General features: G+C 41.3%; 1 protein-coding gene across 2 annotated transcripts; it reads right to left on the bottom strand.

Moving 5' to 3' along the window:
* Positions 1 to 447: 447 nt before the first annotated feature.
* On the bottom strand, positions 448 to 25,765 carry Dhrs9 (dehydrogenase/reductase 9). 2 transcript variants are annotated; one of them, XM_034495575.2, is made up of 5 exons: positions 25,576 to 25,765; positions 13,173 to 13,543; positions 11,776 to 12,034; positions 8,678 to 8,841; positions 448 to 5,356 (listed from the first exon to the last, which is right to left on the bottom strand). In XM_034495575.2, the coding sequence occupies exons 2-5, from the start codon at positions 13,483 to 13,485 to the stop codon at positions 5,133 to 5,135; spliced, it is 960 nt and encodes a 319-aa protein (XP_034351466.1). In that variant the 5' UTR covers positions 13,486 to 13,543; positions 25,576 to 25,765; the 3' UTR covers positions 448 to 5,132. The 2 variants fall into 2 exon arrangements, with proteins under 2 accessions (XP_034351466.1, XP_076784978.1); XM_076928863.1 differs by having other exon boundaries at positions 13,173 to 13,495.
* Positions 25,766 to 27,361: the final 1,596 nt, after the last annotated feature.

Here is a 27,361-nt window from a genome sequence, read left to right as displayed (position 1 = left end):
ACAACCTTTGCCAACCTTCTTCTGCATGCTGGTCATTGAAATTTTAGGCCAAGCAGACATTAAGAAAACATGCTGGTAAGCATGACAGCCACTGCACATCTTTATCTTATATACTACTGGTGGGAATGTAAACGTGCCCACTTTTAAAAATTGAAAATATATCTGCCATGTCATCCTACTATATCCCTTCTGGGTATTTGTTCCAAAGGACTTCAACATGTCACAGAAGATAGATGCATATTGCTGTCTCTTGTGTCAGCAATCACAATAGCTAAGTTACGGAACCAACCTAGGTGTTCAGCAACAGAGATGAATGCATAAAGAAAGCATTGCATACATAAACAAGGGAATCACTTTTCAGCCATGAAGAAGAACAAAAAAACATCATTTCCAGGCAAGTGGATGCAACCAGAGATTATCATGCTTATCTAATCAAACCAGTTTTTAAAAGACAAATACCATTTTTTATTTGAGTCCTGGATTTTGTACAAATACATAGAAGCATATCAGTATAAATGACATAAAAGTGGACTTGAACCTGTCGAGGGGAACAAACGGGACCGACAGGAGTTGGGAAGGATGAGAAGGAGAGAGCGGAGAGTGTGAGGGAGGGTGTTCACTGTCCAGGACACACTTGTATGAAAACAACTTTATTCAAATAGTACCACAAACAATGAATACACATGATATTTTTTAAAAAGTTAGGCCAAGGCCAGGGCCTCTTTTGTGTTTTTCCTTATGGAGGTAGAGGCATGGTTACAACACACTGTTACATCACTCTGCTGACTCATTTTTGATCTGCCTCTTGCACAAAACTCTTTAGTATGTTTGCAGTGAGGCTTTGAATCCTAGAATTGAATTTTGGAAGCACAAACAAAACTCTGTGTCTTTACCATGTTAACCCATGGTTTGAACTTACAGAAGTATTTTTTTAAACCAGGGTTCTGTCTCTTCATATGCCCGGCTCTGTCAACACACCTGTCTCTGTGTCTAATGGAACCATGGATGGACTACTCCCCTCAGACTTGATCCAATTTGGAGGTAAAGGAGTGGCCTGTAGGGAGAAGGGAGAAAGTCTACAGAAGAGTTGAGGGTTAAGGATCTGGCCAGGAACCTTTTTCTTCTTTTGTCCTGAAGCAATCTATGAACCCTGAAAATGCCGATCTGTATTGATACCTATGACGAGAAGCTGAGTTTCTTCCACAGATTCTTGCAGCAGGGGTTGGAGAGCAGGAAATGAGAGAAGCACTTGTTTACCTTTCTCTACCATCCTCTTAGAGGCCCAGGGCATGTGGATCTGCCAGATGGCTCAGTGGCTAACAGCAATTGCCCCTAAGTTCCAGTACCTGGTTTCCACACAGTGGAACTCTCGGACTCAGAGAGTAGAAGGAGAACACTGATTCTCACAAGTTGTTTCCTGATTTACACATGCATGCAGTGGTACACTCAACCCTACACACACCGCACGCACGCACGCATGTACCCACCCACGCACGCACCCACGCACGCACCCACGCACGCACGCACGCATGCACACACGCACGCACCCACACACAAATTAAATGTATGGGGAAAGTAAAAATTTCCCAGGGAGTGGAGAAAGTGGAGCCTTTAGCTAAGAGTCTTGTCTCATATAATGTTCAGTACTTGAGGTTCGTAAATTGCTAATCTACAATGGCTCCAGCATGCCGGGAAGAATTCACAGGAAGCAGGTGTATTTAACATTCATTGTGTGACATGCCCTCTTTTTTTTCTCCCTTTCCCCATTTCTTCCTTTTTTTTCCTTAGACTTCAAGGATGGGGAATTTAGCTCAGATTATGATACATGCAAGAATTTGGATCTTACGTTTTCTATTTGTCAAAAAGAACAGTAAATGTATCTCCTGTGTAACAGCCATAAAGACTTCATAGAAAATACATGGACTGCGCTCCGGGGTGGAACATGGCTGCTTGAAAAGTTGAATGAATGAGAATCCTTCTTATGATGACAGAAGCCGATGCAGGAGCCCTGAAGTGTTCTAGTAACTGGAGCTAATTGACAAAGCAATTCGAAGGTGGTGACCTTCCCTTCTTCAGTGATGTCAGGACAGAAGAGTGTGACACCGCAAATGTGCTCCATGAAATGTCCCTGAGACAGACGCTGGGTTATTCCTACCAAATCATATTGTTCAGTGGTTTATTGGCATTTTCTTAGATTGCAGTCTGGTATTGACAGAGGCTCTGAACTCATCCAGTGTCTTTCCATTCTTTCAATGCCTAGATTAGCCCTAGGTTAGCCCTAGGTTAGCCCTAGCTATAGGGACCATGACAGACTGTCCACATATCTTTTATTCAAAACAAAAAGCAAAACAAAACAGCAATAAGAGACTTGGTATTTGTGTCGCCCTGATCTTTGGTGTCTTTCTTTTTGTTTGATCTTAAAAGCTAAAAAGATTTTAACTCTTGGGTGAGGAGAGGTGAGTGGAGGTCATTGAGATGAGCCAAGAGCAATTACAAACAAATTCCACAAGCAAGTAACAGAAAGCAAATACGATTGAGGATGACAAGGAAGAGGAGAAGGAAAGGGAGAGAAAATTCAGAAATGGAGTTAGAAAGACTGCGTAAAATTGCTGTTATTAAGAAATAGAATTTACAAAAAAACAAAAATGAGTGTATCTCTACAGGTTTCTCAAAATTATATAACACTTGTACTTCTGATCATCATTGAGCAGGCACGACTGAAGTCACGCTGGTTAGTAAAGGTTTTTGCTTTTGTATAGTCAGAACCGAGGTTTAGGAAGACTTTGAAAGCCTTGGATTCTTTATCACACAGCGGTGTTCTGAGCATGGGCTTTGGAATGAGGCTGCCTGGGTGAGCCTTAGCCCAGGATGATGAGCACTGTAAAATACTGAAAATTACCCGAGTGGCTGAGTTCAGCTTCTCATGTCTAAAATGCACAGCTGACTGGCTGACTGAAATGCAGTGAGGGTTAGATGAAACTGTTCTTGTAAGGCATAGCAACTGTACTAAGACTCTATGTCACAGGACGCATCCGCTAAGTCACCAGGGGCATTATTTTTCCAGCTGATACACACACACACACACACACACACACACACACACACACACCATTGTCTGCTTTCTAATCCAGGTGCTACCATTTGGTTCACATATACTCAAGTCATAGCTGCCAAGGAAGAAGAGAACCGGACTGAAGAGCAGTAAAAATGGATCAGTTTAGGGCAGTTGATGACTGCCCTGACTCAAAAATGATAGAAGGTTGTGCTGTCCTTGCCTGATCCATTTCAGGTTCTATCCTATTTCCAGGCACCAAGTGGGGCTGTGGATCTGCATCTTTCTCAGGCAGGTTTCCCAAAGGAGAGAGCTTGGAAATTGTAAACTACAGACTGCAGCCATGCTCTGGCTGGGACAAGGCTTTATAAACTAAGACGGAAAATATAACATTTTCCTTTTTAAAAATAAATCAGAAACTGGGATGTGGTGTAGCTCAGAGGTATAGCATGAGAGTCTGGATTTGAGCCTCCATATCCAAAAAGAAAGCCGAAGGAACCCCAGAGTTAGGTAAATGTAACGGTCAGAACTGTCTGCTTTGCATGCAAGAATTCAGAAGGCCATCACTTAGATTAAAATAGATATCGTAGGTAGCAGAGTTTTTCATGTTTGGCTATTTCTTTGTATCAGGAAATGAGTCTGTGATGTCTGATGCCTCCCAAGAACTATTGGGATTAACACTGTAGAGAAAGGCAAAACTTGAACATTTTCCTGGGATTTTTTTTTTCTCTTTATACTAGGCTGAGCTACCCACAGATGTTTTGGGGTCTTAGAGATAGTTTAAATAGAAGAGACTGTCTTTAGCCTGGACAGTTTACACATGCCCCACATCCAGCCACAGACATAAGTAATTGATTCTTGACACTTGGCCTGTCCAGTGACCTCCTGGGCTCAGGATAGCTTATTATGGCAGCAGGCTCCTTCACAGTATCTCTGAACCAACAAGTGAAGGGCAGCCATCGTGTTCTGCTGAGCAAGCCTACTCAGGGGAGGCTGATGGCGGAACTCCAGCTAAGAAGAAAGTTCTCAAAGCTTAACAGAAGTGCAGCTGGCACACTGCTAACGTGGACGCATCAGCTGGCAAGCTTGCTCTTAATGGTAGACTGCATGACACTTAGTTTTTGATTGGAAGAAAGAGTAAGTGAATTGTAGCTACTTAAAGGAATAAGAATAATAAAAAGCATCTCAGGATGAGGCAAAAACAAAGACAGAATTAGAAGGTTGGACAATTGGACCAGTATGGTGGGAAGATCAGTGAAGGAGTTCCCTTCAGATTCTGCAAATCTTGGTAGCCTTGGCACATCAGGAGAGTCAAAGGGCAGCAAGCAAGCCACAGAGTCTGAAGCCATGAGATGGAGCCAAGACCCTGGCCCTTGTAATGAGCAGCTGTAGCCAACAGAACTGGTGTGCTTCCACTGTGATGTGGCTGACTGCAACTAGATGAAGCCAGAGATGAGGAGCCTCTAGGGCTAGGACCAGATGCTGTAACTTCATGGTAACAGCAGCAGTGTGTCCTCTGTGTCCCCCCCCCAGAGTATGAGGCTTGTGTTGGAGTCTCTTTGCCTTTCATCCCCTGTCTTTCTCTGCCGTTCTATTTCTTCCCCATTTCTAACCGCTTCTCAGTTCACACAAGTGCTCTGTGTAACGTGCCTTTTATCTCTTTCCTGTTCTTATCAAAGCTTATCAGAACATAGTGAGTCCCAGCCTGAGTCTTCTTCTCTGCCAGATAACAGAGCCATTGGATCCACTAATGAAAGACTTCTTATAGGTTAACATTTTGATAAGAGACAATGTTTAACAATCTGGATTGCTGAACCAGTGAGGGACATCAGTTTCTCTTTCATCTTACCAATCAGGCAAAGCTTCTGTTCTATCAGGCAGGACCGGCTTATGTGATAGGCCTTCTCTGTCCTTATTTTCATAGAAGATTTAAGAAAGGACCATGGAATATCTTCTTTTATAAACAGAAACATGGTCTAACTGAGTCCAAGTTGGGTCTAGTAAAGAATGAGACCGAGGTGATAAGTCTGTGAAATCAGTCAATCTCGATGCTAGGGCCAGGCATTTGTGGTCAGTTGAGTCACACAGCTTTGGGATTTGCCAGCTCTACTTTCTGTTTCAGCAATAAAAAGTCTTGTAAAACTGCTGGCATGTGAGACAGAGGTATCCAAAATGTCTTGGCATCTTTCCCAGCAATGTACCGAGTCTTGGGGAAGAGGCTTGTTAGAGCATGGTCCATGCACTCTACCACAAGAGAGAGGTCCAAGTTCACCGAGGAGGTATTGCTTTTCAGTTTGTGTAGACCTATAAAAAAGAGACAAAATATGTTCACTCTTAGGCAGAAAAGGAGAATCAATGGGAAGCTAGGGTGCAAACAGGAAGACTCATGATAGGGACTTTATTTTTAATTTGCTATTATACATGAGGCTCACTGGAATGGTTTTCCATTCTCCAGAAAAGGATGGTGAAATGTCTTCTTTAGGCCAGTTGGTCTCATCTCAAACTTGGGAGGGCAGCAGAATCTCCCTACAATGCTTGTCGAAACCCAGATTTCTGGGTTTTACATACAGAATTTCTTAGCCGGTAAGTATGATGTAAGTCTTAGCATTTGCATTTTCCACACATTTTTAAGTGATGCTGCTGGTCTGAGGACTTTGAGGACTATTTCTTTAAAGGCAGTAGAGAAAGGATACTGTATAGAGTCCATGAGGGCCTTATCTCTAGGAAGTCATGAGTTTGATTTCTAATTTATCCTAAAGAGTACTGTGTTATAGAAAATACGATTATATACATGACCTTGTGTGTGAGTGTACATGCAGGCATACGAGGGTGGGGAGGGAACTTAGACACCACACACCTCTACAATTTTGTCCTAAACCAGAAGTTTAAACATCCATTTTATCCAACAAGGATAAACAAATGTTTTGTTGGGCAAATGAAGTGTTTGAGTCATGACCTAAGATCCCACCAGAGAGTCAAATAATCTCACAAGGCATTGGGAATGATTTGGAACCCTGGGTTCTTCAATAAAAGAGAAAAACTAGCCATTCACAGGCAGGAGAATGAAATTGGAACTTTATCTCATCCTGAATATAAAAGTCAACTCAGAACAGATTAAAAAAGACTTGAAAGTAGAACCTAACACTGTAAAACACAGAATAAAAGCTTTCTGAAATTGGACCAAACAGTAAGTTTTGAAGTTGATCCATACAGCAGAGACCACAAAAGTCAGAACAGATGAACAGGACTGGACCAGATTAACAATTTCCTGTGCATCAGAGGAAGCAGTTAAAAGAGCAGAGAGATGACTCATAGATTGGGAAAAAATATTTGCAAACCATACATTGATAAGGGGTTAATATCCGAAAAGAAATATAGAGGAACTCCAATAACTCAATAGGAAAAAAAATGAACAATCTGATTTTTGAAACATGAAAAGGAACCAGACAAACATTTCTCAAGAGGCCATGAACAGGGCCAGTGGCTGTGTATGTGAATGTGTTAGTCACAGTGCATGAATTGCTCTAGCGCTCAAATTTAACCCATGGCAAGACATCATAGTGGACTGGCGATGAGACAAAAGATGAGCAGAGTTGACTGGGGTGCTGGAAAGAGATCCCGTGCATGAGAATATAAACTAAAGCAGCAATTATAGAAACAGACATGAGGTTTCCTTGAAACATGCAAAGTAGAGCTACCCTATAATATTCACTTGCTTTCAAACACACCTGAGCCGTGTCTTCTCAGAGGAAAACCTACCATGTTAGATCGCAGGCTCCCAGTTGTTTAGGAAACCCAATAAGTGATGGGGATGTTTATTAAGTAGCCACAAGTTGTTTAAAAAATATAGTAAGCATTGATGACTAGTTTAAATTGTTGTTTAAATTATTTAATATTTAATATCACTATAAAATTGGGTTCAATGCTCAAGAAAAGTTGGAATATTTTCAACCCAAAGAAATGATAAATATTTGAGGAAAATCAATATACTAGCCACCTTGGTCTGTTTATCACTGTTGGTATTCTTATTATGCTGTACCTCATAAATATGTACAATTGTTATGTGCCAACATAGAAAAAAAAACAGATGGAAGTTTGTGATATAGCCATAGGTACTTACCAGCATCAACATCATTATCTAATATAGAAAACTCTTTCACATGAAGAACTTTGTCTCTGAAGTGTTAAATCCAGCAGGGTTAAGTTCAGTCTGTTTCCTTTGACCTACACAAAACCTTTAGAGTCAGAGTGCAAGAAATATAGCTTCTGATGGTGATGGCTCTAAGCTTACAGAGACACTCTTTGGAAAGTTTGTCAATCAGGCATTTTAGTTAAAATCCCAGGAGGATTTCAACTTTTTGTATGTGTGTGTATCATATTGATTGGTTGGGAATGTCTATTGTTTTGAAAACTTCCATATGCGTTTCTGATTTGAGTCTTGAGTCTTCGTTCAAACTGCTGATCTTGAACCTTGTCATAGGGCTCTGTGTTACTGTAAACTAATGAAGAGGCAGAGCCACATTTGGGAGGGACAGTGTGATTTGGAGGGAGGCAGGACCTGGTACTTCTAAAGGCAAGAACTCCGTGTTTGAGGAACATCAAATAAACATTACAAGTTCAGAACAACTGGAGCTGGGAGAGGAGTCCTAAGCCAGGAACTTTGACCAAGTGTTCGCTGTATTGCTTCTTTTGGATGAGTGCCTAAGAACCCACGGCACAGTTGTGCTGGGTTCACATCTAGCTGTGCAATTTCACACTCTGTGTCTCTGTGTTTCTGTAGAATGAAGGATATAATAGCAGCTGTTCCACAGAGGATTATAAATTAACGCGGGCGTGTGAGGCACGTAGAAGGATGATGAGCGCTTTGTAAATGCTCACAGTATTAGTCATCACTGCGGAATCATTACTAGTCTCTCTCCTTGCCTCAGTCTTTTGACTCATTTTTACCTCCTCTTCCTCTTCCTCTTCCCTGTGTTCCTGCCCTTGAGAGCTTCCTCCACTCAAATAACTCCTGGATTTTAAAGCCTTATTCAAACCAGTAATGAGCCCCTTTCCTGCTCTGTAATTTCCTGGGCAGTTAGAGCCCAGACCAGTGGCATCACTTCTGCCTCTCTGGGTTCCCCTGCAGAGGATCTGTCTGCCTGGTGCCGTATAGTCTCACTGTTTCACAGTTTTACTTGGGTCCTCTTTTGTTATCAGCTATGGAACAATATAAGGGTCACATTCTGAGTCTTCTCCATCGTTTGTCACCTCCACAGATCTGTGAGCAATGCTGAACGAGTGGCTTGTGTTAAGTAATAAGATGAAGTGTGTGTGGAGAGGAAGACTACTGAGTGCAAGGTTTCTGGCTTCAGACCCTGGCACGACCAGAAGATGCTGGACACCCTAGAAAGGACATTTTACCCTGCAAAGCCTCTGTTCATAAATGACATAATTCAGAAATGCTTAGTATAAAACTTGGCATTTGTTAGTTTCTTAGTAAGCACTCATAATAACTCAGAGAAGCCGGAGGTAACTCTGAACTTAGTACTTCTACTAAAGACCCACATTGCCGTGTTTGCGACGCCTTCATTCTGACCAGGAGAGGGGACTCCCAGAAGACACTGCATCTACACCCAAACTCACTTTTTTCAATGTAACCCTCGCCATATTGTTGTTTGATGTCTGGAGACAGATGTTTCCAAATGGCAAGTTTTTTTTCAGTTGTCTTGATTGGATCTGCCAGCTCCGTTTTGAACAGCCCTGGTTCGATGCAGGAGACATGCACGCCGAAAGCTTTCATGTCCCGCCTGTGAGAAGAACAATCAAAGAAGCTTTAAAAAATTTAAAAAAAAAAAAAAAAAAAAAACCCAGAACAAAACCCCAATGCTTTCACTGAGCTGTGTATCTAGTCCAGGGCTTCATGCATGCTCGACAAGCATTCTGTGGTCACATCCTCAGTTTTTTATATCCTTAATTTTCATTTTGTTTTATTCAAGTTTATCTGGAGAATGTTTATTTCTCTTCAACTAGTTTCTTAGAAATCTTTTTAGAGAACCACAGAATAGCTACGTTGGCAACAAACATCTTGTCCTATCCTGTCATGTTGAAAATGAAGAGACTGGAGCTCAAGGTGGTCAAGTGAGGATGAGTGGTAGAACAGCTGTGGGCGGACCGATGCTCTGAATAGCCCCACACCAATCCAGCCAATCCCTTTAAGCCATCTTCTTTTGTTAAACTGACAAGCATTTGGGTTAAGACCATTTCTTCTCCATGTTCAAAGAGCCGGATGGTGAGATGCATGAGTGACTGGCTTGGATGGACAAGTCTACCCTGAGTTTTGGAATGTGGATTGCAACATAACTGAGGATGGAGGAAGGATCGAGTGTCACGATTCCTGGCATGCCACCCTGATCCCTGATGAGCAAGCTCTCCCTTCAGGAGGCCTCAAGTCTACACAGTCACAGGTTTGAGATGTGGGTGCCTCCTTCCTGTCAACCAAAGAGTGTGTTGCAGACCCGTTCATGAATAATCATTTTCTAAATTTAGTGTATAGGAGTGTATGAAGAGGCAATTATTCATTTTATAGGCATCTTACCCATGCTGAGGCTTGAAGCCAGACCTTGTAGTGCTAGGCCAGAGCTCTACCACTAAGCTACACACTTGTCCTCAATATATATATATCTCAAATGCTATTAACTTATGAACCATCTCACCAGTCTATACGATATTTTTAAATAAGTACTATTTGTGATCTTAAAATGTAATTTAATTCTTTTCAGATTTTGATTTCTTGCAACAAAAAACTAGTATACATTTTGGAATATATTTTACTGACAATGTAAATTAACTTAATCCTGGGAGATTTTGAAAGGTATATTAACATTAAAATCTTAAAGGTTATTTTTTTCAACCTAATTATATTTTATTCATCTATCAACTGATGTCTGTTGGATCTTGGAGAAAGCCATTCCAAGGAAGTATTTGAGAAGACGTCTTTCCTTATGTATTCATGGAAATGACACGGGGACAGGAGACAGGCCACTCTGCTAAGCTTCTGAGGGAAGTAAAGCCAGCATGAAAGCAATATATGTGATGAGCAAATACAGCTTCAGCGTCCCAGTCCCCTCTCTGTTGGACTGTTGTCTTTCAGTCAGTCTCTCTATATGTAGACATCCTGGAACAGCCACTGGACTAGGCTGCATGCATAATTCCACGTCAAATACCAGTTCTATGATCCATAAAGACATAAATACTTTCTGTTAATTACTTTCAGACAGTGTCTAGCCTCCCAACAGATTCTACAAGCACTACAGTTAGAATAACTTTTAAAATAACATAATAACATTTTATTATGTTATTGACGCTTACAGAATGGAATGTTTATTATTATATTGCTTCTTGAAGAATGGAATGAAAGGTCGGCTGAGATTGAGAGAGATTGCCATGACAGTGTTACTCCAAGTGTGATGAACCCTGAGCCATCGGAAACATCTGGTAGCTCTGTAGAAGAGCAAACTCTCTGGTTACATCCCAGACCCACACTCAGCAAAATCTCCATCTTTAACAAGCCCTTCAGCTATTCAACATCACATTCATATTTTGGAGGAATTTTATTGTGCTTATTTCTTAGGGGACTCAGACTTGACAGCTAGCTTATGTGGGAGAATGGAAGTTATCAGCCTTCACTAACCTCAGTGGGATTCTCTATCTTTTTTATTGGTAAACTAATTGTAGATCTATGATATATATATAAACTCTAACATATGCTTTTAGTATTACTAATTGAATAAGTAAATGGGGGAATTAAAGGCAAGCCAATATCAGTTTTGTCTCTTCTCTTGCTTGTCTCAGCATGACTCAGCTGACTTAACTTCAATTTGCTTCTCCAGCTCCTTCTGTTTGCTATATCCCAGAAGGCTCTGTACCAGCATTAAGTGTACCTACCCTAGCATCTGGCAGTACGGTCTGTTAGAGTCAGGAGCGGACTACATGGTGTGGGACTAGTGATTCCTCATGTAGAGTCAACAATGGTTACTTTATCCTTTAGCTGGAGCTACCAGCCTCTGTGTCTCCCGGATGTAGAAACTTACTTCCCTGACTCTTCATCCTATAGTCCTTGGAGAGCAATGCCCTTTGCTGTTAGCCTTTACTCCTGTCCTTGGGATATCTCTTTGTACCTCTCACATGTTTGAAAATTGTCCTTCAAGTAAATTCTGTTCTCTCAACACAGTTTTAATGTGTGGACATTTCTTTTCAGAACCTTGCCTGAAAAAGCACATATAGACTTTGAACTGGTCACAAATTCTGGTCCTGATGAGATGAATCTAGCATCCTCTTCCTGCCTTTCCCACTGGATGCAACTGCTAAACCCAACTGGGATGTATTGGGAAGCCATTGAGACCTAATGTTTTTCTGCTGGAGGCCTAAGTAAACTTGGACTCTTCTGTTGGTACCTACCAGGAGTAACAACAGAGAGATCCACTCTGGATGACTCTCCGTTTGGACAAAATGATCTGTTTTGTGGGATGATTCACCCCACTATTGGCATCACACACTAATACAAAAGCAAAAAGAGCTAGACCCAACCTAGACTTGGGTTCAAATACCAGTTCTACCACATATCAGCTGTGTAACCCTGGGCAAGTGGAAATATTTTAAAGTGCTCGAAAGGGTACCTCATACATACTAAGTGTCCAGCATGTGGTAGCACCAATTATGCTAAGTCAGTTGTTTCTCCTTACCTTAGGCTGTCATTGAACCCTTCCACTGCATACTTGGATGGGGCATAGCCCCCACCACCAAATGCAAGCCGGCCTCCAATGCTGGAGACATTAATAACACGCCCTCGAGCTTTTTTGACCAGTGGAAGCATATTCAGTGTCACGTTGATGAGTCCAAACAAGTTAACTTCAATGGGTTCTCTGTAGTCGTCCACTGTCAGCCAGTCAGTGGGAGCCAGCACACCAAGAACACCAGCATTATTGATCAGACCCCAGAGACCTGGAGCAGAGACAGGAGACAAGAGGAGAAAATGTCATTTCTATGGGCATTTCGGAGGGACATGCAGCCCTTTCTTTATACAGTGGTGCTATTTCCTCTTCATAGTTATTCCTGCTTTGAAACATCTTTGCATTTTGGGGAAGTGGTAGCTGGCAGAGTGGGAGGCTGTGTCGAAATTATTCATGTTAGTTATTGGAATTCAGGCTCACTGCTCTTCTATTCCTGGTTCCAAGTGTCATGTATTTTTTATGCTTTTCTGAGGAAGACTTTCTGATTTCTCAACTAACGGAGAGCAAATTGGTCCACTTTCCTGCTTTGCAAGATGGTGCAGCCAGGGTATATTTATAAAGTATATTGTATGGGTAGGAAAATGAGATGAATCTACCTTATGCTGAATTTTGATAGAAAAATAAGTCATTCACTTGACTATTTTTTGACTGGAAATATAATGTATTGGAGAGGGTGAGAACCAAAATTTGTCTGGAGGAGGCTTTGCTAAATCATTGCGTTTGAGGTTCAGAGTCTTAGAGCTAAAGACGTTATTGAACATCTTTAAAGACGTTTTCTTTTATGGACCCTGATAGCTTCTTCTATTCAATATCCAAAGCTGATAAAACTTTCCCAGTTCAGAGTGTAGCCAGTTAGCAAAATCCACAGCAAAGAGAATGTCTAACGCCCTTTGGACCACTGGACTCCTGAAGGACCCTTCTCATATCACTGGCTCCTCTACGGACCACTAAAGATGGATGAACTCTGGACCCATCTGGCAAGATGTGGGTCCCAGGTAATCAGGCAGTGATCAGGATGTCATTTACATATTTCATAGACTTGAATCTCAACTCCCTTTGCTGTGATGTTGTTGAAGAAGGTCACATAAAGTTAGGATCTTTATGTCTGTCCTAGATACAGGTGCTGGGGCTCAGGGTGGGTCTATCTGGGCTGCATCTCACATACACTGGAATCACTCAGAAGCTCTGTGGAGCTTCAGAAACATACTACTGGGACTTAAGAGACATTCTCTTGATAGGCCATTCAAGATGTGAACATGTGCTTCACATCTGAAATTATTTGTTATTCTGCTTCAGTTAATTCTTATCTCTCAACCTCCCTAGCCCTGCACCAAGCTCTAGTCTCTTACCTTTTTCTCCTACATGGCTCTTCACCCACTGGGCAGTCTTCTTGACATTCTCTGGGTCAGTGACATCCAGAAGCACTGTGTGAAGTTTTTCTGAGGTTTTGGCCTTCAAAGCAGCTGATCCTGACTCAGTCAGGCAGGCGGCAATGACATGGAAGCCTTTTTTATCAAAAGTTCTGGCTGCTAAGTTTCCAAAGCCTGTGTCACATCCAGTGATGAAAACATACTTGTCAGCGATGTCTACTTTCTTCAGCTGCCCTTTGTAATTCCACAGAAAAGCGCAGAGGAGCAGGAGGGCCAACACCCAAAACAGCATTTTCCTTTTCCTGTATGTGATTGGGACAGTTATTTCATGTACGATAAAAGATGATGTCCTGGATGTTCAAAGTTAGAAAGAAAATTCAAATCAGAACAAGTACATGTTGGTGAATGCAAGTTGTTTAAATGAATTTGAGTAGACAAGATAGTTATTAAGATGATTTTTTTTTTTTTTTTTGGTTACTTGTTGGAAAGACAAAGCAGTTAAATCACAGACTGCTTCTTTAAGGTAATACCAAAAACAATCAATCAGAATTCAGAAAAATTCAGAGGGAAAGAAACGGAGTGCACCAAAGCTGACCCAGGTCACTGGGTGAAAGGAGCAGGCAGAGTTGCCTGGAGTAGTGACATCAATCTCGCCTGCAAACTCATCCATCCGAGAGACAGAGTCTCACAGTAAAATCTTACATTCCACCCCTTAGTAAAATTCGAGAGCAAAACAGGATCAAAATCTCCTAGACCAGTGGCTTTTGACCTTCCTAATGCTGTGACCCCTTAATTCAATTCCTCATGCTTTGGTGACCCCCAACCATAAAACTGCTTTTGTCGCTACTTCATAACTGTCATTTTGCTACTGTTCTGAATTGTGATGTAAATATCTATGTTTTCTGATGGTCCTAGGCCACCCCTGTGAAAGTGTTGTTCGACAGCCATGGGGGTCACAACCCACAGGTTTAGAACCCAGCCGGAGGGACTAGCTTCTGCCAGACTCCTGGCTTTTTTCAGAATCTAGGAGAGCAGAGTATCAGTGCTGTTATCACTAAGAAAATGTTCTTTCCCAATGTGGTTTCTATTTTTTTTTTTTTTTTTATTGTAAATGAGGTAGAGTCACCCTTCCTCCTGGCTCAGAGAGTATTCCTGCTCTACTCAGGAGAGACTGAAGTGAGAGATCCCAGTGAGTCAAGGAGGTGGGGGGGGGGGAGATGAATGTCTGGTATCTCAAATCTTTAAATTTGGTCTTCAACACAAACCTCTTGTAAGGAAAAAAAAATCACTTATCAGTGGGATAAAATGAATCAATCTTATGCTGTAAAATTGAGGCTTTGACCAAACCACTTAGAAGAGAGCCAACTAGAGTATAAACTTTGGTGTGACTGGAGGGTAGCCCAGGACCTAATGTTAAGCAGGAGGAGGGCTTCCTGTGCCCTTCCTCAGGAATCTGCGCCTGTGTTTTCCCTCAGCATGCCCTACTTGCCATTGGCACTGGCACCTGCAAATGGCACTCCACCCAGTAGGAGGAAGTCATCAAGAGTCAGAGGGCAGGCTGCTGTTCTCTGGCTGCCTTAGGTCTGACGTCATGGAGGTCCAGCCCTTTCAAGTTCTGGTGAGGAGAAACAGGAGGAAAAGAGGTCAGTTCCCTCTCCACACAGGAACCAAGTGTTTGCTCCCGAGTCAGGAAGAAGATCCAGAGAGAATATCCTCTTTGCAAAGCGCCTTCCTTCCACACAGCCTAGAGCTTTATTTTTATTTTAAAAGAATGATGTATTGGGGGGGGGGGTTTAGTTTGTGTGTGTGTGTGTGTGTGTGTGTGTATGTGTGTGTGTGTGTGTGTGTGTGTGTGTGTGTGTGTGTTATGTGCACTGGAGTGTAGGTGCTTTCAGAGGCCAGAAGAGATAATGGGATTCCCCTGAAGCTGGACTTACAGGTAGTTGCCAACAGCCTGATGTGGGAGCTGGAAACAGAACTCAGGCCCTCTGCAAGAACAATACATGCTCCTAACAGCTGGGCCATCTCTCTATCCCCCAAACAGTGTCTTTGTCCTTGATCCACTTTCCTGTAGAATCACAGAGTCCCTGGAATACTTCACATAAGAAAAGCAATAGACACAGACTAAAGTGCAGACCTGTGGAAGCTTCCAGAATCTATTTATGGATACTAAGAAATCTTTTCTTTTCTCTTTAACTCTGTCTTTAAGTAATGGCTATTACAATTGACTCAAGATTTTCTTTAACAAATATGTCTATAAACAAATGCATAAATAAGATTTCAAATATGTTCTCATACTTAATTTCTATGGTTGTACAGTCAATGGTATATTTAAGATAAAAAATAACTCGGTGTATCATCTTTACTTCTTAAGGAAAAAAATGAATTCTGTTTTTAATCCACTTTTTCCTTAAAAGACTTATAAAAAGAAATGAAAAAAATCTACTGAGAGATATTAAACTAGCAAAAAATATTAAACCTTGGGAAGCATGGAGACGCAGCTGACTTGTGGTACAGTTACAGATGCATTTGAAAACAGGTTTCTAAATTACTTAATCATTTGGTTTAGTTTCGCCAAACTTTTTTTGTGTAGGAACTGATTTGTTGCACATGTGTCCATGCATCAGGGCTCCCGCTTCTCGAATACGTAATAATTTAAAATGTCTAATTATGAGGAGAAACAAAAAGCTCTCAGAAAATTACATATTTAGAGATTTTAATGACATTCCACATTTGCCAATCCAATTAGTTATAGTGTTTTGTTTAAGTCTGCCCTTGAGAGTTATTGAATGTCTAATTTCATTGTAGATCAAAGTTCCAAAGAAATTATTTGGAAAAAAAGCAAAACATTTGTGGATTGTAATGTCCCTACAACAGAGGATGTAACTTGTCCAACTGTCAGCTTTACCAGGGACAGAACCCCTGAGAGAAGTAAACTGTGAGGTTGCCACCCACCTTGGAAAAAGCCTTTCCCTGGGGATTTACATACAGTCTCATGTGGTTTTCTCTCTAGCCTCCTGGAGAGCATATTATTCACCAGTTATAGAGGATAATAAAAGATCCAAAGATATAAGGTGATCTGCCAAGGTCATTGTGTCCTGGAGCACCATGCCTTCCTATGAAAGATAACGGAAACCCTGAACTCTCTGGCTGGCCTGAGCAGTGTCTGGACTAAGCTCAGAGTCAACCCAGTACCTGGCCAAGACTGCTGAGAGGCAAGGCTGGAAGTCCTCAGGCCAAAACAATCTGTGACATCTGAAGTAGTTGTTCCTTTCATCATCTCCCTGCGTGCCTCTCTCTCTCTCTCTCTCTCTCTCTCTCTCTCTCTCTCTCTCTCTCTCTCTGTGATATATATATATATATATATCCCCCTCAGAAGGATTGGGAGGCTGGGGGCCATGAGGAAGGTAGGTGCTATTCCTGTGATGATGTGAGTTACCAGACACAAGAGTCTTGAATTAGAATGGAGAAAACGTCTTCATGTCAATGAAAGCCCCTCAGAGTTTCTATACAACTTGGAGAATTCTATACATAGAATTCAAGGACTGATCCGTTTAGGGCAGAGAATGTTTCAAGTATCCTTGGTTTATGTCATCACATCAGGCTTCCTTTAAAAGTCTATGTATTTTAAATCATTCATTGAAAAGTATTTACTCTTTTTAGACAGTGGTTATAGCAGTCATGTAAATCAAAATTTCCTAGAATACCTTAGCCTCAAATACATGTATTTCAATAAGAACAAGTGAGAGCACATGTAGTCCATAAATAGGCAACAGACAATCCTCGAACCTCAAATTAAATGACAGAGGAAATGAGTAACTTCACCATAAATAGGCAACAGACAATCCTCGAACCTCAAATTAAATGACAGAGGAAATGAGTAACTTCATATGGCTGATGGATGTCAGATTTCACACCATCAAAGAAAAGAGCTGAAAAGATGCAAGGGAAGGAGATGCTAACCTGGACCCTGTGTAAGAGGGGAGGGGATGCTGACCTGGACCTTGTGTAATTGAATGAGAGGGGACAGGGGAGAGGACCATCAACTGATGGTTTGGAATATGTGTAATTAGATATATAAATAATGAACAACTATCTACTTATATCTACCTGATAAAGTATGAGAAAGACCTAAGAATAATGAACAGACCACCCAGATCCCATTTTCTCAACCTTATAATCATTGGAGAAGTTAATATGAGGATAAAATTTGTCTAGGGAAGTATAAAATGATCATGAAGTGTCTTGTGATACAAAGGAAAAAAAGGGCTAAAACATGCAGAAGAGCCAATTGGAAGGGTCTTTACTCACCAAGTATGACACAATTTGAGCATCAAAGCAAATCATGTTGTAATGGATCTGTAAAGTATTGACTATGATCTGAACACAGTCATTTTGATTAACATCAATAAGCAATTGTAAGAGGAAAGGGAAGCCATGCCAACTAAGTGTCAAAGAAGGATGCAGTTAGAATATCAGTATTAACAGTGACATAGTAACAATTGTTTCAGGCAAGAATTATCAGTGGATGCTTGGATGACTATATGGTAACTCAAAGACTGTTCCACAAAGACAATTATAATTAAAAAAAGAGAATGATAGTGATTTCACAGTGAAGAAATGTGAGTGATCACTTTAACAAAGTGATACAAAGTGGCATTCTTAGTCATGGAACAAACCAACATCATGTGCTTCTTGGTTGACACACTGGAAAGGACAGAGCAGCGCTCGCTGCTCAGATTCCAGCTAATCATGCATCGAACACTACTCCCAGTTCTACAGAATGTGTGCCCTGTGCTCTTCAAAAATACCAGTCATAAAGGAAAAAGAGAACCAAAGATGCTAAAGAGACAAGACAATGAAATGAAGCACCCGATCACAAACTGGTAAACATGTTTCCTTTTCTCAGAAATAACATTGTTACATCAACTAGTGAAATCTGAAAAAAAAATCTGTAAACTTCGATAAATTTTACTTTGAAAATTATATTGTGGAAAAGGATAGGCTGTTTTCCATAATTTATATTGAAGTATTTAAAGATTAAGGTGCTTGATATCTTCAGCTTGCTTTCAAACCATTCAAGCTGGGCATGTGGGTACAGGTCTTTAATGCCAGCAATCAGGAGCCAGACACATGCAGCTCTCCATGAGTCTGAGGCCAATCTGGTCTACACAGAAAATTCCTGGCCAGCTAAAGCTTCATAGTAAGGCTTTGTAACAAAAACAAAACAAAAGGAACAAGCGATTAAAAATTCAATACAAGCCGGGCAGTGGTGGCACATGCCTTTAATCCCAGCACTTGGGAGGCAGAGGCAGGCAGATTTCTGAGTTCAAGACCAGCCTGGTCTACAGAGTGAGTTCCAGGACAGCCAGGACTACACAGAGAAACCCTGTCTCGAAAAACCAAAATAAATAAATAAATAAATAAATAAAAAAAATAAATAAAAAAAAATAAATAAATCAATACAAAACAAAACACAAGGTTTAGAAAATAAATAAATAAATATGCATATATACACATAAACAAAAACATACATACATATAAGAATGAGAGTAAAAACATGGTAAAATGCTAATGTGCTAATGTTTAGAGACTCTACATTGTACCATTCTTTTAATTTTTGTTTAAGTATGAAATCATGCCCACAGATTCAACCAACTACATGTTTGAATACTTTTGTAAACTGAATCTCCACTGAACACACACTAGACCTTTTCATTGTTCTTCATCCCTAAACAACAGTGTTACTATGTACACAGTATTCATATTAGGCATTACAAATGGTCTAGAAGCCATTTAGTGTTTACCCAAAGGTGCACAGGTCATGTGCAAGCACAGTGCTGTTTTATCTATTGGGAATCCACAGATTCAGCAGCCCATGTGCGAGAGGGCCCTGGAGTCAGGATCCCCTATGTGAATGACTGATGAATGACTACATTTTAAAAGAAAGTAAAAATTGGGGAAAAAAATGAAACTCCCCTCACCCCAAAGACTTTATTAAATTGCTTTGGGCTCTGTGGACAGAACATAATGCCAGGGTTTTGGAGTGACCTGGGATACTGGGCTGCCTGTCTTCTGTCCTCTAGAAAGCCTATCCTTACAACCACTGGAGGAAACAAAAACTCAAAGCTGAGCAGCTCCTTTTCTCTCTCTCCCTCTCTCTCCCTCTCTCTCTCCCTCTCCCCTTCCCCCTCTCTCTTCTGCCTCCCACATAACCGCCTCTCTAAACAAACACAGTTTCCCCCTGGTGATAAGAAACAGAGACAGACTTTTTTCATCATTAAGGATGCACCCTCTATACTGTCATTGAGAGCCCCTCTCGGCTGATGGTCATCCAGCTAGTTGAGTCTGAGGGACTTCTAACCCTGACCTTGAGGATCATTGATTTGTGAGGCCCATCCTTACTATTGTCTATAAATGTCAGTTCTTCGTTTAGTCTCTGCATTCTGCATTCTTCTAGGTCACTGGACTAGGTCAACTGCAAACCAACATGGATCTTTGACCCCTAGTAGTACTTTAGCCAAGAAACATCCATGAACAGCAATCCCAGGTCCAGCTTTCAGGTCCATGACCTGCATATAGAAAGGGATTGACAGCTCACCCGAGAAGTAAATGAATAACCACAGCTAACACAACTGCTCCAACCACTCTTTGGTGAACTCTGGTCACATCTCTGTAGTTCCCTGGTGCCAGTGATTTAACAGTTGGGCCTTGACCTCAGTGGCTTTAGTTGTTTACCAGCTGTGTCTTTCAATTTGTCTCATAACAATCTGTTTACTAAAGAGTGCTGATCCCTTGGCTTCAAGCACTAAAGCTGTTTTTTTGGGAGTTCAGTCCTCAGAGTACTCAGAGTACCTTATGCAGTCTCTCTGAGCCTTGCCCAGTGGCAGCCAGCACAGGGAAAGGATGTTTTCCCTAGAGGGTACCTGGTGAACTAACATGGCTTAATGTCTGTTACACCTTCCCTGCTGAAAGGGCTGCTCTGTCTATTTCTTGGATGTAAGCACGGGTTTTCCAATTACAGCCCTTTCGATATTTTGAATTCCATAATTAATAAGGTGAAGTCTGGCTAGTGAATTACAGCATTCTCAGCAGCATCGTTGGCCTTTACACACTAGATGTCAGTGACACTGCTGATAAACATGTCTCCAGACAGTACTAAATGTGCCTTGGGGACAAAATTGCTCCCCCTTGAGAACTGCTGTCATAGAGATTCCTTTCTTGAGGGTTCAGAATGCCACTGTACCCAGGACCACTTATCTGGAAACCCAGTCATTAGTGTCTTAGTGATGTTTCCTTGGTGAGCATTTATACTTTTATGGCATTAACACAGAAGTTTTGTTGCTTAAAAATTGCTCATATCCTGTTTTGGCAAGCACTAACTTTTCCAATGTAAAAAATATCTCCTTTTCTTACTATGAAGATAGAAGGTATCTAACAGACCAGGTTATATATAATACCACTTGTGGATTTAGAAATGACCACATTAGCACGCACAGCTTTGAGTGCTAATAAGGGCTGGATCCTGGCTGAGCTGGGGCTATGACAGATTGCACTTGGTGGCCAATCGACCCTCTAGAATCCTGCAAATGTTCCCAGGGAACCCATAGTCCTCAGATTCCTAGTTAATAATTTCAGGTGCAAATGTGAATAGCAGGTGTGGTTGACTGAATGCCACAGCTTTTGAACTGCGGTGATAGGGTCAGGTAGCTGAATGTGGGATTAAAGAGAACAAGCAACAGTGAGAGGCTATCAAATGAGCAATAATTAAAAATTAGTTCAAAACCAAACATAATGTATCCAAGATTTGGACAGGACTTGTCCTTGTGTTGAATGGCTTCCCCGTAGCCGTGGCTCTGAGCACACAGCACACACACTTTGCCGTGTGCACGCAGCGGCGGCCAAGCCTGCCTAGACCACTGTGGCCTGTATTTGAGACTCTTGTATGTGAAGATTTGCAGTATTTTCCACCTATGTAGGATAGGAGGTTTTTTTTTTTTTTTTTTTTTTTTCTTTTTAGAATGTAATAGTTAAATTACAGAAAGCAAGGGCTTAATATTTTCTTACGGTTATTCTTTCTCCTGTAAGTATCACACTGGAATGTGTGTGGATTAGATTGTGATAGAGCATTTGATTATAAAAATTACTGTTGGAAGGGACAGAAAGAAGGCTCAGTGGTTAAGAGCACTTGATGCTCTTGTAGAGCACGTGGGTTTGGTTCCCAGCACCCATGTAGTGACACTCTACTTCCAGATGATCTGGAACTTTCTGTCTTCCAAGGGCATTTATGTATACATTCAGGGAAAACACTTATACACATAAAAACAAAACAAGCAAATCCTTTATTTTAAAATCCTCTATTTTAAATGTTTGCTTTGTATGCCTGTTTTATAGATCTATATATTTGGGACTATATAAATCTGTGTTTCTTGGACACGTGGGAGAGGCTCAAGTCAACAACTATTTGAGTTGTTGACTTGAGCTTCATTTAAAAAAAAAAACTTTAAATGAATCTTCACCTTGGGGTTAGGACAAAATTTTCAACAATTTTGAAGCTGCCTTGAGCAAGTTTCTGCCATTTTGCACCATATATTTATGCCAATGATATTTTCAGTATTAACAATCAAAATGTCAGTCAATTCTGAAAGATGTTGAAGATGCCATGGCCTGTAGTATCAAATATTTAGCTAAGGTTTAGTTCTTTATTTTTTAAATAACCAAGCACATCATTCGTCAGCATGTAAATTTGTTTTCATTGTCAATAATTGATAAAATTATGTGTACCCAAGAGAATTGTTTCAAAATAAATTTCCTTGATTTACCAGTAAATGTTTGCTTTGTATGCCTGTTTTATAGATCTATATATTTGGGACTATATAAATCTGTGTTTCTTGGACACGTGGGAGAGGCTTAAGAAACCCTGGTCTAGGCGGTGGCCTGGACCTATAGATATTTATCTTAAACTTCATGATAAGATTATTTCCTTTTTTTTCTGGGTGTGGTAACCCAAGTCTGTAATCTCAGCACTTGGAGATAAAGATAAAGAGCATCCTGGACAACACAGTGAGCTCCTGTTTCAAACGCCCAAAACAAACAAATCTCTATTTAGAAGAAACAAATTCAGAAATGTAAGCTAATTGGTTCAAGGTACAAGCTATGCATCTGGACGACTGTGGGACAGACCCCTCTAATCCCACCCATGCTGCCTGCATGCTCACTGGGCTCTGGCATCTAGGCTCTGTATATACTTCTCTACCACCTTGGTGCTGTGTGTGATGCTTGGCCTTAGGTGGAAGAGCAATAGGCAGGGCAGAAGGAAGAGAGGAAGTTATCATCCACTTTACTACCACATCACTCTGTATCATGATCCTTGGCTAGATCCCTGACATCTCTGAACTCTAGAACAAAGAGAGAGAATGACCAGGACAGTAATACAGTGTACTCACTTCCAATTTAGGTCATGAAAAAGTTCAGGATCCTATCTCAGAAATCTCATAATATGCATCTCATTTAATCATCATGCTTTTGGGTCTAATGTCACAAATTAGAACATTTGCTACACGGAGTTTAGAACTGACTTTCCCATTGGCAGCTTAAACTGTGAAAGAGGACGTGGAAGAGCTGTGTGGAGAAGATCATGTCTGTCTGTCTTAGGGTTTTACTGCTGTGGACAGACACCATGACCAAGGCAACTCTTATAAGGACAACACTTAATTGGACTGGCTTACAGGTTCAGAGGTTCAGTCCACTATCATCAAGGTGGGAGTGTGCATGGTGCAGGAGGAGCTGAGAATTCTACATCTTCATCTGAAGGCTGATAGTGGAAGACTGACTTTCAGGCAGCTAAAACTAGGATATTAAAGCCCACACCCACAGTGACACACCTACTCCAACAAGGCCACACCTCTAAATAGTGCCACTCTTGGGCAGAGCATATACAAACCATCACGTTTCACAATGTCATTGGTTGCTGGGGGAATGAAAACATTTTATCAGAAGTACTCTGTCCTACAACAGAGATTCAGAAGGAGCCATCAAAGGAGGCTGGCTATAGTTAGAGTAGGAACCACCTGTCAGCAGCTGTCAGAAAATGCTGTGCTCCACAGCGGTCACCACTTCCCCTTTCTGGGTTCTCTTCCTAGGTTTCTTAGTGAAGAACTTAAAATAAACCATTGATTTTAGTTCTACTGGTTGCCGTCCTCTAATGGTAGAAAACCGGAGACTAGACAAAAATAAACACTAACGTTCAAAGTCTCTCTTAAATGGTAGAACTCTTTCTAAATGGTTCCTTCCAGTTCAGCTCATTTTCTGTCCACGTAACTCCACGGAAGTTTCTCTTTTAGAAAACACTGGGAGTTATTAAACCTTTATTTCCCTTCATTTTGTTGCAGTCTCTGCATCAACAACAGAGTTGTTGTACCAAGATGCATCCAACAGAAAACATTTAGTGATGATGTCTGTCTGAAATATCTTCTGGGTTTTCTTATGGAACATAAGCAAATATTCTTTAAAAAAAATGACCACCCTGGAACATGTGTGCTTCTTAAATTTAGATATTGCCTATATGGTTTAATACTCAGAACTTATTCTGTATATTTTGCCTTTTTACTGAAGTAAAAAAAAAAAAATTAAACCTTTATGTGGCCTTTCAGAGATGTCTGGTGTGCTTTTCTCTAGGGAAATGGGACATGAGAGCCTGGTGACACAAATAAGGTCATATGGGTAAGGAAACGCTCTCACTTGAAGAGGAAGATTAAAGTCGGACACCTGAGAAACCTGAGATGGATTAAAAAATGGTGTCAAGGACCCCAGCACAAAATATGTTTGCAGTAAACAGCAATTGTTCTGTTGCAAATTTAGTGAAAACCATATAGACCTTGGTGATGACTTAGCCAAGGTGAGGCAGTATGCAGCATCCTGGAACTGTGAGTTCCCTCCCCTAGCAGAAGCTTCCTTAGTAGGCATTTCACCAGAGTCCCTGCAGGAGGGGACAGCTCCACGCCCAGTGTGTGGAGGGAGAAATACTCACTCATGCTTCCTCTGCAGCTCCAGACCAGGGGCTGTCCTGCCTCACCAGAGAGGAACAAACCTGCTCATGTCTAAGGAAAACACTCTTAAATCAAAACAATTTACCAGAGTATCTTTGCTGATGAATACTAATCATTCCAAGTCCTTTGGGGTTATTGTTTTGTCTGTGTGCCTTGTGACAGTAATAGGACATTAGGAGTCACTGTTAAATCTACAATTTCTTTATTTATGGCCACAAAATAGTAACTGGTAGCCGGAAGGGATTACGTGCTGTATGTTATTATAATTTATGGTCCCAAAGGAAGTTCAGACTTGAGTATACATGTGTTTTTATTCCAGTGAGCATTTACAAATCCCTCAGTGTCTTTCAACCAGACAGCTTTGCTCCAGAAGCAAATGTTAGTGTTTTAAAATTATCTACCTTGGGAATATGACATTTGTTATAAGGGTCTCTCCTCTTGCAATGTATGAAGCAACAAGTTTTCCTTGTGTTTAAACTTGTATTGAGATTTAGTCTAAAAATTGGACACCATTTTCAAATGTGAAAATATCCAGCACAATAAAGAAAGAACTATCTGTTCTCACATCATGCCAAGGATATTTCAGAGCACTTAATATGTGCCAGGTGACTTTACAGAATGATTTCCCCCATCTGCAAAAACCCAAGTGTGTGTGTGTGTGTGTGTGTGTGTGTGTGTGTGTGTGTGTGTGATTTGAAATAGCAAGTCACTTTATCATAAAATGTGGATCAACTATTACAGCAGGCTATTTTTCCTGACAACTCAGAACCCTGGGACCAGTGTGCACCTTAGAAATATCTTTTCTTCATTCCCAACATTGTTTTTCTCTTCTAGTTTAATGTTCATCTACATGTGTTCATGGAAACTGATATACTGGGGAAGCAGAGAAACACATTACTCCGAACTTGGCAGTTAATAGGTTAATTGGTCCATGCTGAGACACTCTTAAGATGCCCATAGCTCTTGGAACTCTCAGCTCACCAATTTCTCATTAGTCCTCAAAGCCACCAAAGGTGTCAAATAGGAATAAAGGGATGAAGAGAGGGAGGGAGAAAGACAGAGAGGGTATTTAGTTGTGACTGCAGGATGCTACAGAATATTCAGAGTCCAGGACTCTGAATATAGGAGAGTTTCAGTCAGGTTCCTGGGTCTCACAGATCATTTCAGTATGAGATGGACTCTGCTCCCACCGTTCTCAAACTACATTAAAGAAACACAGTTGACCACAGCTGAAAGACAACTTGGTTCCTTCTAGTTCTATAGTAGCACAGAAAGTCAAGGACAAGGTCGAGCTGACGAGTGAAGGGACAAACAATCAGACAGTCATCAGTTACCTCGATGAAGATGACCCGGAGTGCAGAAGCTGAGGGTGACTTGCTCCCCTGCTGATTGTCACCTTCCTCCTGTGGCCCAGGGGAAGGAAGTACAGCTCAAGCTGATCCTCTCAAGGTGCCTGGGCTGCTGCTGAGCTCTGAGACCTGCATGTGTGAAGAAGACTTTTCTACTTCTCTCTTGCCTCTGTGAGTCACATTCATTGCAACACCAAGTGGTGACTAACTCTCTCCTCAGTGGATAGAGGGCGGAGAGATTGTAGGTCACAGGTTTCCAAAGGAATCAGCAGTGCTTTTTATAAATTAAATGTAGCTAACTAGAGAAATCACTCACACTATCTTGACCAAATGAGGTGGCTGAAGTCACGTGACTTAAGAAGCATCGTTTGTAAACCTCCTGGTGCACGGAACTGATCATTTCACTTAAAAAAAAAAAAACAACTATGAACAAGAAGATTAACATAATAAATGACCAAGTATGGTTTGGGAATAATTTGTGGTTTCGTAACTTGTGTTTTAAGGTGTGACAAAATGTCTCGACAAGGTCTCTGGAAGTGAAAACGAGCAAAAATTGCCCCCCCCCCCCCCCCCCCCCCCCCCGTCACCTCCAGCTCTGGCCTTTTCCAGAGCTGCTCCCAGCAGACCTGGCACTGCTTGGTGCCAACTGAAGCTGTAAGGGGTGGGGATGAGATGCCGCCCACCTTCCCTGCAGCTTGCCAAACCCCCACCCACCCCCACGCTCTCTATTGTACAGGCAGGCCAAAGTGCACTGAAGTTTTACTTCTAATTTCATGCTGTATTCCTCTGCCTTCCTCCACCTGCTCTGTTTCTTCTTGAGCAGTTACTGTTTCATTGGAGCAAGCAAATGAAAGAGCCCATCCCTCTACTGGAGCCTAGACAGGGCTACTGCTTTTTGAATGAAATGGGTGTGGTTCCTAGTTCCTCCACAACAACAAAAGGCAAGTTTATTCAGATAAATATTTGAGATACCTGATATATGCACAATATACTTTTCCCCCCCTTTTAATAACACACAATACAGACTAAAGGCACAAACTTCTGGCCTCAGAGAAAAACATGATGGATTGAAATCCATATGAAGACAGCTATGATAATGAATCCTCCTTACAAGCAGGCTATTATATCTGAGAGGCGGAGAGACCCTCAAGCACCTGGGTGGTCCTAGAGGACTGACGGGAAAGGGCAGAGAAAAGGTTATACCGTAGTAAGTTTTGCTCAATAGTCTCGCTCAGTGCAGCTCTGTTTTTAAAAATTCCCCAAATAGACTTAAACAAAAAAAATTAAATGTCGAGAATGATTTGCATACTATGGTTGGGAATTCTTGCCCTCTACTTGGCATGGTCTCTCAGTACAGATAGATTAAATTGAAAGGTTCAGTGTCCGTGTCTGGGCATGTGGGGCGAAGGTATTGAACTGGGTATTAACAAAGGTGTTCATTAATGGAATCATTTGTCAGCAGCACCGTCTCCAGACTGAAATCACAGCCACATTCAAAGTCACATACCGAGTTCTGCTTTGTTTTGCTCTGTCCCTTTAGAATGTAAGTTGTGAGGGCCACCGAGATGGCTCAGAGAGTAAAGGATGACTACGACTCTAAAACATGACAGCCTGAGTTTGATCTCCAGGATTTCCACATGACAGAAGGACAGCATTGGCTCCTGAAAGTTGTCCTTGGATGATATGTGTAGTGTATGTGTGTGTAACACAAAGACACACATACATACACCCACACCCACACACTGGTACATACACACAAGAAAGAAAAAAA

This window comes from Arvicanthis niloticus, chromosome 2 (assembly GCF_011762505.2).
Source record: "Arvicanthis niloticus isolate mArvNil1 chromosome 2, mArvNil1.pat.X, whole genome shotgun sequence".
NCBI lineage: Eukaryota > Metazoa > Chordata > Mammalia > Rodentia > Muridae > Arvicanthis > Arvicanthis niloticus.
This window is presented reverse-complemented; position numbering and strand designations above follow the sequence as displayed.

What these genes read in the sequence shown, in the direction of transcription:
- Dhrs9 (XM_034495575.2), bottom strand. Translation starts at nt 13,485, where the DNA reads ATGCTGTTTTGGGTGTTGGCCCTCCTGCTCCTCTGCGCTTTTCTGTGG. An exon ending in GAGCCATGTAGGAGAAAAAG is followed by an intron (nt 12,035 to 13,172) that starts GTAAGAGACTAG and finishes TCTCTGCTCCAG; the next exon opens with GTCTCTGGGGTCTGATCAAT. An exon ending in GGGTTCAATGACAGCCTAAG is followed by an intron (nt 8,842 to 11,775) that starts GTAAGGAGAAAC and finishes TTCTTCTCACAG; the next exon opens with GCGGGACATGAAAGCTTTCG.